A 13076-nucleotide genomic window follows, 5' to 3' on the forward strand; every position below is an offset into this window, starting at 1 on the left:
TTCCCATTAAGCCCCTGGGAGGCACAAGGGAAGTTGGCGAGTGTGCATGCTATGGGCTCTGATAAGTGGCTGAGAGTTTGAACTTGAGAGTCAGGCCTTGATTCTGATTGTGGGTAAGGAAGTCAAGAAAGTTTTTCAGACCTCACTCTCGGCCACTATAAAAATAAAGTTGTGGACGTCAGCTCATTCATCCAGGCTGATTGCGCAGGGCACCAGCAGGGGGCACCCTCCCAAAAAAGCTCACCACTGGTCTGTGATCCTGGGGTGACTTGCTTCCTTGGCACGTGGTGGCATCTCTGCCACAGGCCTGTCTGACCTCCCTGAGGTCACTGCACCTCTATCAGGTGCTCAGTGAAGGACTGAGGAAGGAGAATGCGCAGTGAGAAGTCTGCTTATGATGGAGCAGCCTGAGAAAAGAGCATCGTGTTTGTGATTTTTTTTTTCTGTTTCCTCCTCTGAAGTCCCCAGCTGGCACTGTGTGCCTCCTTAGCCCTGCGGGTCCACAGACCCAAGGACAGCTTGATTGTCCTGCTTTAATGTAAAAGGTGACACGCTGCTGTCACTTGAGAACGTGTCGTTTGGATGGCTCCCCCACACACATTGAGTAGAGTTGCCATCAGTAAGCAGGGATGGGCCCGCAGTTGGCGAGCCGATGGGCACAGACAGGTGGGCTGCCAGGTTGGTCCTCAGACCCTGTGTAATCGTGTCCCCCCCTTCTCGCCCACCCCACCCCGCAGGAACGCCTTCGGCAGCTGCCGGACGAGGACCGAGAGCGAGCCGTCGTGTGGCTCCCCCGTGGTCAGCGGAGACCCCAAGGAAGATCACAACTACAGCAGTGCCAAGTCCTCCAATGCCCGGAGCACCTCGCCCACCAGCGACTCCGTCTCCTCCACCTCCTCCTCCTCCTCCTCGGCCGATGACCACTACGAGTTTGCCACAAAGGGGAGCCAGGAGGGCAGCGAGGGGAGCTTACACAGCCACGGGAGCCCCAGCGACACGGAAGAGGACGACGGGAAACCGGGCCAGAAGGAGGTTAAGGATGCTGGCGGGGACGGCGGCTTCGCGTCCCAGCACAAGAAGCGCCCGCACGTGGCCAAGGCCAGGAAGGTCCCCAGCGACACGCTGCCCCTTAAAAAGAGACGCACGGAAAAGCCGCCCGAGAGCGACGATGAGGAGATGAAGGAGGCGGCCGGCTCGCTCCTGCACTTGGCGGGGATCAGGTCCTGTTTGAATAACATCACCAATCGGACGGCAAAGGGGCAGAAGGAGCAAAAGGAAACCACAAAAAATTGAAAAACAAGTCACTGATTTGTTTTGAACTTACGGCCATTTGGTTTCAGCATGTCAGGAGATTTCTAATGATTTGTGGCAATATCAGTAACTTTTTTTGTTTGTTTGTTTGGTTTTCTTTCTTTTCTTTTCTTCCTTTTTTTTTCATTTAATTTGCCCCCGCTTTTCCTTTATCTTGGACCCTTAAGAATTTTATTTTAAAGGAGATTGAAGCCATAGAACTCATGTTGACACTCAGCTGTTTTACAAAAGCTTTTCATTCTCTGAAGACAAAAACCGAAAAAGCCAAAACGATGACCATTGCTTCCTGCAGCTTGTCAGAAACACGTGGCTGAATCCCCAGGGATGTCCACGGCAATGCCACGGCAGTGCACGTGCAGCACCCAGAAGGCACGTGAGCAGAGCCACCAGCGTGCAGGCCCAGCCCTCAGGTTTACCGAGTCAGAACATCCACCCAGGCGGGTTCCGTGTGGAGAGGAAAAGAAAGCGGTTAGCAGAAAGGGATCCATTGGTCCCACTAGAAGCAGACCAAACCCATGGCACTGGGCATCCCACCATGCCAGGACAGCCCTTGGCACTGCCCACAGCACAGGCACGTGGCCCCCAGGCCTCTGCACCACGTAACCCTGAGGCCTGGTGACAGTGCCCCGGGGCAGACACCTCCCAACACCTGTTCTGGAGGATGAGGATGTCCCCCAAAGCCATAAGCTTGAAGGCTGGCCCTGTGCACGCGCATGCACACACACGCACACGCACACACACACACACACACACAACACACCAAAATGAGAGCAGAATGGATGCTGATAGCATGCGCTGTCTTCTGAAGTGCCCACAGGCACAGCAATCCCGGTTGTGAAGTCGCAGGAGCTGTCAAGGAAGGAACTAATGGTAGCAGTCGTCTTGTGTCTAAGCTTTTTGATCCAAGTGGGGGAGAAAGAAAATACAAAACAACAACAACCAAACTCCCAGGACCTGCAATTACTATTCTGGTGTATTTTTTTTTTTTTCAAAAGAGTGAAGGCACATTGACAGATAAGATCAATAAATTAAATGTGGCAAAAAAGAAAAAAATTACTCCCATGTTGCCCTCAAAATGGAGTTTCGAAATTAATGCCAGGTTCATCTTTGCAATACTCAGTGGTTTCCACATCCAGCCCGTGTGGCCGGCAGAAATTTATGATCCATAATGCATGGATTCCTTTGAAGAGAAAAGGAAACAAAAAAAAAAAGAAAAAAATCACGAAAACAAACTTTTTTTATTCAAAAATAACAAAGTTCTTGTACGGTAAATAATGTATTTAGCATGACGCATGAATTATTTTCATATAAATATAGACAATAGAGAAAAGACTCCTCTGATTTGTAAGCCCTTGGGCTTTGAGGTTCTTTCGGTTTTCTTCCTCTTTTCCTTTCCATTTTTCTTTCTTTTACTTTTTGTTGGGTTTTTTTTTTTTTTCCTCCCCTCTTTTTTTCCCCCCCCGGGTTCTTTTGTTTTGGTTTTTTGAAGCAGGTGTTTAAGGTTTAACCTTCTTCAGGGACAAATTCTGACTGTTGGGGAACTTACTCTGCAATATAAAAAATATCTCGATGCTCTGGTAGGGGCTTGGATGGTGAACTCTGCTGCCTTGTCCGCACTCAGCCCCCGCCCCTCTCTGATTCTCTGTTGAAAGTGTGTTGTTTCTCTTTGTCTGTACGTGTTTTAACATGACGCAATAATTTGAGGGCAAACTTAGTAGTGAGTGTGTATGATAGAATCAAGAGAATTATGGGACGCTGACTTGAGAGAAAATAATTCCCGTGATTGGGTTCTAGGAAAAAATACAATAAATAAAAAGGCAGTAAATACTTATGCAAATTTGCCAGGAGAAGGAGAAACCTGCTAATGGGCCTTATTAGGTGAGGGTAGGAGATGGGGTACATGTGAGGGAGGAAGTGATGCCCAGGGGTTAGGAAGGCCAGCTTTATTGCAACAGGGCCAGCCTTGTCTACCACCCCAGCACATCAACCAGCCAGGAATTAAGACCACTAGATTTCAAGAGCTGAATTTAGATGACCACACGGTGTCCCGTAAGCCAGAAAACCCGTTGTCTTTGCCTGAAAATATTAACAGCAGAGAGATCCAAAGAGAACTCTGACATCCTAATGGGTGGGAATGTGGAGGCAAAAACACCCACCAAGGTGGGTTCTGATGGTGGGCGAGAGCGAGGAAGCTGTGGCCATCACGGATTGATTTCAATGGGGGCAGTTGTGGGCCAAAGCCAATCCAGCAGCCAGGACAGTGGGAATAACTGGTGCATTCCCAGTCACTCATCTTTGGGGTGCTGATGAGAAAACGGGGGGGGGAGAGTACACCTGTGCAACAGGTCGGACTCTGCCTGAACCTGCAGACTTCTGGCATGTTTCATTCATTCTCTGCTCCCTCTGGCCAGAGATCTGGCACCCGGAGATCCATCCAATCCCACAGCCGTGGAAGCTGAGCAAGCATCATTGGTTCATGCTGTCACCTGACCAAACCCCAAAGGACCCCCCATCTCTACCCTCCTCCCCATCCCTCCATGATGAGGAGATTCCAGCCTTTCTCTCCTGGGAGGCAGAGATGAAACCTTCAGGGCTGTTTCTGGCAGGGGACCTCTTCCAGTGAAAACCCCCACAGTGGGCTGTCTCCCCTCATTTTGTTCTTTCTAAAGGGGCAGAGGCTTCTTTTAGAAAATAATAAGATGCAATGTGTGTGATTTACTTTTCTGATCTCTTTGAGAAATAGATAAATATCTTATACAAGTGTGTTCTTAACTCCGAAACTACTCTTTTTGCATAAATACCTCATCGGGCAGCTTTCTAAGTATTTTCCCGAGTCTCTTGTGGCACCTTTCTGGGATGTGCTTGGGAGACTTTTCGGGGGAGACTTCAGTGAGGGTACTTTTTCTATTTTTCTTCTGTTTTTGGAGGCATACACATTATGCATAACCAAAACAAATGGCTCAATTGTGTTGAACTTCGTACTTGGATTGTTGAGAACAAGAAGTATCTGTGTATGTGGCTGTCAGTACAGAATCCATGCAAGAACCAGGTGTCCACTTTGTTCAAGCCAAGGGGCACGAGGCACCCTCTCTTATCCCCTCCTCCAAGAGCAGTAGATAATTTAAGCACAAGCCTATTTGTGAAAGAATATTTTGCTTAAGTGTGTTTCACTCTAGTCTTGGAATTCCTTCCCAAGCGTCAGGTGTTCTTTTAGCTTCCAAACTAGCATGTCGTATCCATTAGTCTAACCAATCGCCTGAGTACCGTTAGGGGTGGGCCATTGTGGCTGCGTTTCTCCCACTGGGAGAAGTAGTGGTTCATGTGTCATTTCAGTATCTCTCATCCTCATCTGGGGCAGGGGGTGGGGAACTATAGCAATATTTAAAGATGTTTGGGAAACAACCATGAACACATCAGCACCGTGACATCGCCAGTGGCTTGCTATCGAGTCCTCAGACACATGTAAGAGAAAGAGACCCTGCAGCTCTTTCTGCTTAAGTGATCTACGCATCGACAGCTTCTTTTCATCCTTCTGTGATTGTCTTCAGCCTTCTAGTGCTATGTGGAAGCGTTTGCATCATGGATTCTTCCCAGCCTTATATCCTAAGCTCCTATTTCCCTACCCTCTCACTCACTATGCTTTCAAGAGTTCTTTGGGCAAGCCGTTCATCTGGAAGGAAAAATGAACCAAACCCAAATGTGGACGGTGGTTTGAGAAAGCCATGGCCAAGACTACAGTGGCAGGTTCCGTCTTGGGGCTGAGTTTTGGGTTTTAAGAAAGAATACACTTGGATGCCTTTCCCAAGAATGGACTTCTTTTGTGTCCATTGTTTGCTGGAGGGGTGGCGGGGGGCACGGCAGTTGCTACCATGGGGCATTCTGGGAGGAGGTCATGGCATTGAGGAGAGTGGGCTGTGGAGCGTGAGTGCGGGTGACCTCTGTGCCCAGCCCAGAGTCCTACAACCCATCAGGACTTCTCCATGCCAGATGCTCCCGACTCAAGGTTCAATCACTCCGCTCCAGGTGAGTGGATCTGCAGCCTCTCGCTGAAGGGCTCATTGCTGAAGGAACCAGAGTTATGTTCAAGTGACCTAAATGAGAGGGTTTTCCTTATATGGTTGGATTAAATTCGATGTGATTTCTCTTTCCCTTTAAACTTTATGCAGGTTGGGACTCATTTCTCTCTCTGATGGGTCACAGCTGCCCAGATGTTGTGATTCCTTTTTTCTGTTTCTGTAGAGAAGTATTTTTCTTTCCTCTTGAGGATATTTTTTTGCCACCAAAAGAAAACATCAGAACTCTGTGTCCCCTTGATTGTGACTTGCAGTGTTGACAGTTAGTCCTTCGTGTCACAGGTCCCAGCCCGCCGATACTATATCAAACACTGTTATGCACATAATGCAGCACTGTGATCTAATTTAAATAAGACTTTTTTATTATTTATACTACTATATATAATATACATCAACACTTTTGCTATATAACCTAAGTGATAAACCCTCTTTTAGTTACCTGCCAACCTCTGGACTTTGGTTTCTTATTGCAGTTGACGCAGTTACCCTGTTGTAATGGTGTCTTTTCTTTCCTTTTGTAACGGAATGTGTAAATCAAAGTATATACATTGTGTAGTGTTCTCGTTTCTGGAGATTCATGGGGATTTACACATGGCATTCAGTGTTCTGTATAGATCTGCCTACCTTTGTGAATCCATCTGTTACGCCCTCTTTGAGAGAGCACCAGCAATGGTGGTTAACTCCCATGTCCCCCCCCCTCCTCTTTCTCCCCTCTCTCTCTCTCTCTCTCACTGGTTATTCTTGAATTAAGCACAGACTCATCAGCTCGGTTGCTTTATCATGAATAATGTGTGTGACCTTGCAATTCTTCCACACTTCAGCAAACAAGTGCTAGCTTCACTGACCAAAAATTACCGAAGGAGAACACAATGTTTTTAAACAATCCATCTTCTAATGGCCGAAACCGATGTGTCTATGGTGCTGCCTCTTGCTGTTGTATTTCTGAAATCAGACCCATGTGAAAGATCATTTCTGACTGTGACATGCTCACAAGTACCCTTCCTGTCATTTTGTTATTAGCGTTGAAATCCGACTATTTATTTGGAACTTATACAACAGTGTGTGTTTCCACTGTATTGCATTTGCAAAAGCGGAGAACAGCCATCTCCCACTTTTGCAAATAATTGATACTCCATATTGGATTCTCAAAGACTTCGATATGGTGAACCTATCAAACCTAGAAATCCTATTTTATCCTTATGACTGTGGCCTCAGTTCCCCAGCCCCTTACCCGTCTTAGATGAAACTTAGCACACTTTCAGTTATGTAACTATTCAGCATTTCTTGAGTATTGTTGAGTGTTGTTGAGACCATCTGAGCTCATAGCTGATTCAGTAACCAGTTCCATGTCGTGTCATCACACTCACTACTTATACTGCCATGGTGAAAATGTGGAGGAAAAAAGTATCCGTGTGTCTGGGAAGCATATACACTTGTACATTTTTTTATACTCTGACTCTGTAACATTTCTTAAGTTGTGTTTTTGTTTTACAGAAAAAAAAGAGTGATAAAGCAATCAGGAGGCCAAGAGGTTTACTGTTGTTGCTCAGAGTCATCTGACTTTTGCTGGCCAATAGACCTATGTGGCCAAGTAAATTTACAGGAGTAATCATGTTTTTTGAAAGCCAATAATTTTTTTTTTCTGTATGAAACTGCCAATATCATGAATAGAAAGGGAGAACCATAAAGGAACAGGAACGTGATGCTCACTTCTGTTTGTGTTAACCTAAAGAAGCAGTGTGGAGACAGACAGGTGCCAGCAGCCGAACCCTAGGGACTCGGTGTGTTGCTTCGGAGGCATCCATACTTGCATCTTGCATTTTTCATGTGTAATCATATTGCCAAAGACAAACTATTTCATCATTTATTGTAAATAACACTTTTCCCCAGACCTACCATAAAGTCTCTGTGATGTATTGTCTTCCAGTTGCAATAAAAAATGACTGAGTTGCATCAATTGAAGAGAAGCTGTATGTGGTAGTGTGTGTGCCGTGCCTCCCTATGCAGAATCCAAGCAGTAAAAACCATTCCTGTTTCAGCAGAGTGTGGGCATGCAGTTCTTTGCTGTGTTGCTTGGGAGGGTTTGGCTGCCCTTACAATAGCAATCCACGCTTGGATTGACAATCTGTCCACAAGCCAGGCTTACCTGTGAGAGTCCAGAGAACTCTGTCCCTTGGAACTGTTGGCGAGCAGGCCTCCTGTCTTAGGATCTGTGTGTCAGGGGAAGCTTGTCTTTCAACGGGAAGGTGTCTACCAATAAATTGCCATTGTATTTTGGAACCAGAGTGTCCCTAGCTCTTGGGGGGGCGTTCTTACGATGATGTTCCTAACCCTAATATCTTCATCTGCCAGAGCTAACTCCACTACCACTCAGGGACCCAATTCATCCCCTGTGCATGAACACACTCCAAGAACTGGCAGGGAGAGTGTTGAGAACAAGCCCTGGGTCTGAGGGAATGATGACACACGGGATTTCTTCTCATGCCTTGGGTGATCGTTTTGGTTTCCTGAATGCCCTATCCGCAGGCACCTGCAGCAGTAATCGGAGCCTGTCGAAGGCCCCTGGATTTGCTGGCCCCATCTCCACCTCCAGAATGCTCAGGTGGTGTCTCCTGACCTGGTGAATTTCCTGGTGTGATTTCCCAGGAAGGCCTTGCATAGCCCCAGGACATTCAGGGTGCTGTGTGGTCTGTTATTGCTTCCTCCCCCTGTTCTCACGTGGAAATGACCTTCAGAACTGTCGTGTGTCCTCCTGAATGACAAGTCTTCAGTAGATTTTGTTGAGATGAAGAGCTGAAGTCATTTGGTGCCAAACCTGGTGAATCAGATCATTGGCCCATTTGGGTAATGCTTAAGGTCAAATTGCAGAAGTGGTTACCGTGATGCAACACAGACCCAGGACTGTAAGCCGTCCCCAGGGCAGATGGAAGGGCCTCCAGTTAGATCCAGGGTGCTCGTGGGCCTGCCTGAATTCGGATGTGACAACATTCTTCCAAGACCACCTAGCCTGGAAACACACGAAGGGCTTTGGGCAAAGGTGAAGGCCGCTGTTCCTCCCCAGCTTTGCTTCCTCTTCTGACCATTGGCCTGATGACTTTTAAAAATCTTTCTAGAAAGTTCTGAACAAAGAGGGCATTTTCAGAGAAGTCTGGATACATCCAAGAGACTTCAGTTTACAAACTAAAAGGCTGTATCTGTCGCTCTTCTCAGGTCCCCTGAGAATTACAAGGTATTACATATGCACAAGTGTAGGTTCATTTTGAACAGCTCCCCCCTTTTGGGCCCCCCCCCCCATACACACACAGATGATAGAAAACCAGAAATGTTGTGAGCTGGATAAGGGCAGATTTTAAAAGATTCAATTACAAGTGACTGAATCTGTTTATTCAGTGTTGGCCCTTTGTTTTGTATAAATACATCCTTCTGGAACCATGTGTTTAAATAATGTGTGTAAGTAGTAGTACCTGAGTTTCAAATCCTTCTTAGGCATTTTCGGATAAAATCGTCTTAGCAACTTGAGAAGTGTTTTTTTATGTTACTCCATAATAAAGTCTTTTCAGAGTGTCTGGCTAAATCTCTCCAATACAGCAATTTGAGAGGACTCAGGAATTCTTTTTTTCTCATGTGCTACACATCAAACAGCCTCCTAAAAGTGTGTAGCCTGGAGGGAGTGCCCCACGACAGGGAGAGTGACAGTGAGACCAGCCTCATTCCTTGTTCTGCGACAGTTTCTTCATCGCATGGGCCCATACTGTCCCCAGGAGAAAACTCAAAGGGATGAGCATGAGTGGTGAGTGCAAAGTCCCCGTTCTAGAACCAAACACCCACACACAGAAAGGGATTTGCCTGGGATGGCAAGGCAAGTAGCAGAGCTGGACACAAATGGCATTATTTCCTGTCTTACTATTATTTCCATCTATGACACAACGTCTGACTGTTTATGGGAAAATGGAATTAAGAGATGAAACTTATTTTGGTGCAAAAATAATAAGATCCACACTTTTTCCATAATGCACGTCTCCCATAGGCTTTCTGAAGAGCCCTCATGGTGTATACTTGTTCATATTTTACAACTGGCAATTTTGGCATAAACATTAAACATCCTATCCTATGTACTTGCATGGAGCTATCATGAGAAACACTCCTAAAGGGATCAGCTATTTTAAGTGCTTTCTCTATGATGAGTTGTACTATGATGAATGTGTTCAGGCCTATGGCAGTTTGTAAATTTTCAACCTGTCCTTTGATTAGGTAGCCTATTGGACTGTTGCAACAAAAGTTTTATCAGTGGTGTAGCATCTGACACAAGGGCTTTCCAAAAAGTTTCCATGTCAACAGCAATAAAAGCAAACACTAATTTCACTGCACTCTCACAGGTACTAGGTGTTATTTTCATCCTTGATATTTGCTAGTCAATATAATACTTTGTTGTCACTTGAAATGTAATTACTAGCAAAGGTAGATTCTTTCCCACATATTTTCCAATTATCTTCTATTTCCTGAATCATCTAGAACTGCATCCTTGAGCGTTTGGAAGAAGGATATAGAATTACTTTCTTATCTGAACGTCGCTGATGAGTCCATGATGGCCAACATGCCACCTGCCCTGGGATGGGCCGTTCACTTTCAGACACCCCTGATTGTGCTTACTTAGGGTCTCCCCAAAAATTTCACCTGAAGGTTCCTCAATCCACCTAGAAGGCCACAAAAATGCAGACTGAAATCATCTTGTGTATGGCATCCATTTATGGACTTAAATAAATTTCTCCCTGTGTTTTCCACCTGCCATTTCTCTCTTCTGGATACTCTCCAGTAAATGAGCAGAACTAGAAGCTAAATACAAATTCCAGATACAGCCTGATGCTAAGAAATTGTCACCTCCACTCTAGATTCTGTGTGAGAGGATTCACACAGTTCATAGGAAACAGAATTTAAAAAGTCAGTTTTATTCAACACAGAAGTTTTTTGAAATCATGTATAATTTTTTTTGTAATATACATTTCTTGTGAACTGTTGCAAGACCCCTTGTGTACCTATTTCTCCAGCCTTTCTACACCAAAACGAACTTATCTTTCATTTCCATTATCCATGAATTACTTAGAGTACTCTAATGTTCGTTGTGATCAAATCACCGATTCGCACTGGACATACTCCTAAGGAAAGTCTTCACTGATGACATCCTTGTCTAGACATTCATTCCACGTCAAAGTGTAGGACTTTATTGCCTATGGAGTTCCACCTGTTTGGAGTTGGCCCATTGTTGGAGCAGCTCCGATTGACAGTGAGCTGGGAATGAAAGGTCCTGGTTCTGTCATCCAAACACCTGCTGTCTTAGCTTATTTTCTGTTGCTAAAAACAACAGTTCTGGGCTAGAATTTAGGGGCCACATCAGGTCATAGTCTGTGCTGGCAGTTCGGAGGCAGTCCAGGGCATCCATCCTGTGGCAGGAGAGGGACTGCAAGACCCCCCCGCCCAACAGACTTTTACTGCATATTTTCCACATAATCCGGTGACTCATTAATCCACTGATCATGGCAATGGATTAATCCATTCATGTGGGCAGAGCCCTAATCACCTCTTAAAAGGCCTGCCTGGTCTAACGTCTTAATTTCTCATAATGGAGATTAAATTCTAGCATGCTTCTCAGATGAGACAAACTATTCAAACGGAAACACTTCCCTTGCCTCCAAGCACTGCTTGATCATAAATTTGATGATTACTCTTTGTATATTGATTGAAAAAGGCAGAAGCCATGTTGTACAGTTCTGGGGATCCCCAGTGCAGATAAATTCTCAATTCAGTCAGCACTGTTGTGGTCAACCATTCAACTACTTATTATGCATGCACCTGACTTTCTGAGAGAGAGAATTGCCTGTATTTCTACAGCCAATAAAAAAAAATTATCAAATAGATCCTTTGATTGCCAAGTCTAAACTCATAGTCTTCCCTTTCTAAGAAAAGAAATAATGTCATACTCTATGCTAAGAAGAATTAGACAAATTTGAAATCAGGCAATGGAAAAGAATAGGCTTTCGTTTATTATATACAACTTGAAATCATGTAAATCCTACTTTATTCCTATGGGGAAATTAGTCTTGATTTATGCAGGTTTTGAATTACATGAGATCTTAAGGAAAATGTTCCATGTATTAAAAGAAGTCACAATTCATTCGTTCATTTACTTAACATGCCTTAGTGAACCCAAGCTGGCTTCCTTGCCAAGATCTTACAAAGCATTTTGTAACACTCCAACCAAGACTCTTGCCCAAGGGGTGGCGTTGAGACTGTGGACTGCTGGTGTGTAGGTACTGCTGCACCTGTGTACAACCAGAAATCTCAGCTCAGTGTTTGGTAGTATTTCTTCCTCCTGTAAGCAGACCTGTTTGGGGAACTGCCATACAGTGCATAGTTAGCCTCAAAATGCAGTCGAATGCATATGAAATAACTGGATTCCTTTCAAAGAAAAAAAGAGGAAGGAAGAGAAGGAGCGAAAGAAACTGAGAAGTTGAATGTGGTTACTTTGGGCACCTGCTCCTTTCTCAGTACTTATCCCTTTGTCTAGCATGTCATGTGTATTTAAGCATCCAGAGCCTCCTGTTTTTGTCCAAAATATGAGATGGTAAAGAAGAAACAGATGGAGAAAAGTTTTCACATTTGCTTTCAAATAAATTTCTTTACAGAAGGTTAAAATACCTAAAGAAATGGAAAAGACAAATTTGCTAAAGATGGTTGTACTAAAGAAATGGAATTTGGGGAAACAAAAAGCAAAGATAATTGTATTAGTCTTCAAACAAATAACAAAACAAAAACAAGTACAGGGCCCGGCGCAGTGGCGCAAGTGGTTGGGGTCCTCGCCTTGCACGCCCGGGATCCCATATGGGCGCCGGTTCTATCCCGGCAGCCCCGCGGCCCGGAAAAGCAGTTGAGGACAGCCCGGGGCTTTGGGACCCTGCAGCCGCGTGGGGGACCCGGAAGAGGCTCCTGGCTTCGGATCGGCATGGCGTCGACCGTTGTGCTCACTTGGGGAGTGGGTCATCGGGCGGAGGATCTTCCTCTCTGTCTCTCCTCTCTGTGTGTCCGCCTTTCCAATAGAAGAAAATGATGGGAGTGAATCTTTAAAAAAAAAAAAAAAAAGATACTACATTTAAAAAAAAAAAAAAAAACAAGTACAAGGGGACTCCAAAAACGCGTGGGAATGTGCATTATGGCAAAGTCATGCACAGAGGGGGTACGTATTTGGCTTGGTGACTAAGGCACTGGTTGGGATGCCCTTGTCTCGCCGGATCTGGCTCCAGCTCCGGTCTTCTGTGTGGTGCTAATGCAGTGGGGACCCCAGTGCTAGGGATTCTGTTCATCCCATCAAGGGCCTGGGATGAGTTTCAAGCTCTCAGCTCCAGCTTGGTTCTGCCCCAGCCACTGCAGCCATTCGAGGAGTGAACCATTTCTCTCTCATATGCAAAACAAAATTTTAACCACATATGGATTTCAGTCATTTTGGGCAACAAAATATGCTCTTTTTTTTTTTTAATCCATCTTTTCAGGAATTTTATGTAGGCCCCTTTTCAGGCCCCTGACATGCATTACAAACACACAGCAGGTGGTGCTACAGAATACTGTTGTCCCACAGAATACTGGGGAATGTTCCTATCAAGGCGTTAGGAGCTTGGATACAGGAACCTGTTACTCAGCACC

The 13076-nt window shown here is 45.2% G+C and overlaps 1 protein-coding gene across 4 annotated transcripts in view; it reads left to right on the top strand.

Moving 5' to 3' along the window:
* Window positions 1-7337, top strand: part of FOXN3 (forkhead box N3) — a 333022-nt gene extending 325685 nt beyond the window's left edge. For 3 of the 4 annotated variants that reach the window (XM_040975179.1, XM_040975177.1, XM_040975178.1), the window contains one exon: window positions 738-7337. In XM_040975179.1, the coding sequence (XP_040831113.1) occupies window positions 738-1293 (556 nt within the window). In that variant the 3' untranslated portion in view covers window positions 1294-7337. The remainder of the gene's footprint in view (window positions 1-737) is intronic. The other variant, XM_040975176.1, reaches the window with a different exon arrangement.
* The last annotated feature ends 5739 nt before the right edge of the window (window positions 7338-13076 follow it).

The sequence above is a fragment of the Ochotona curzoniae genome, unplaced genomic scaffold, assembly GCF_017591425.1.
Source record: "Ochotona curzoniae isolate NIBS_2020 unplaced genomic scaffold, NIBS_Ocur_1.0 contig_2688, whole genome shotgun sequence".
NCBI classification, from domain to species: Eukaryota; Metazoa; Chordata; class Mammalia; order Lagomorpha; family Ochotonidae; genus Ochotona; species Ochotona curzoniae.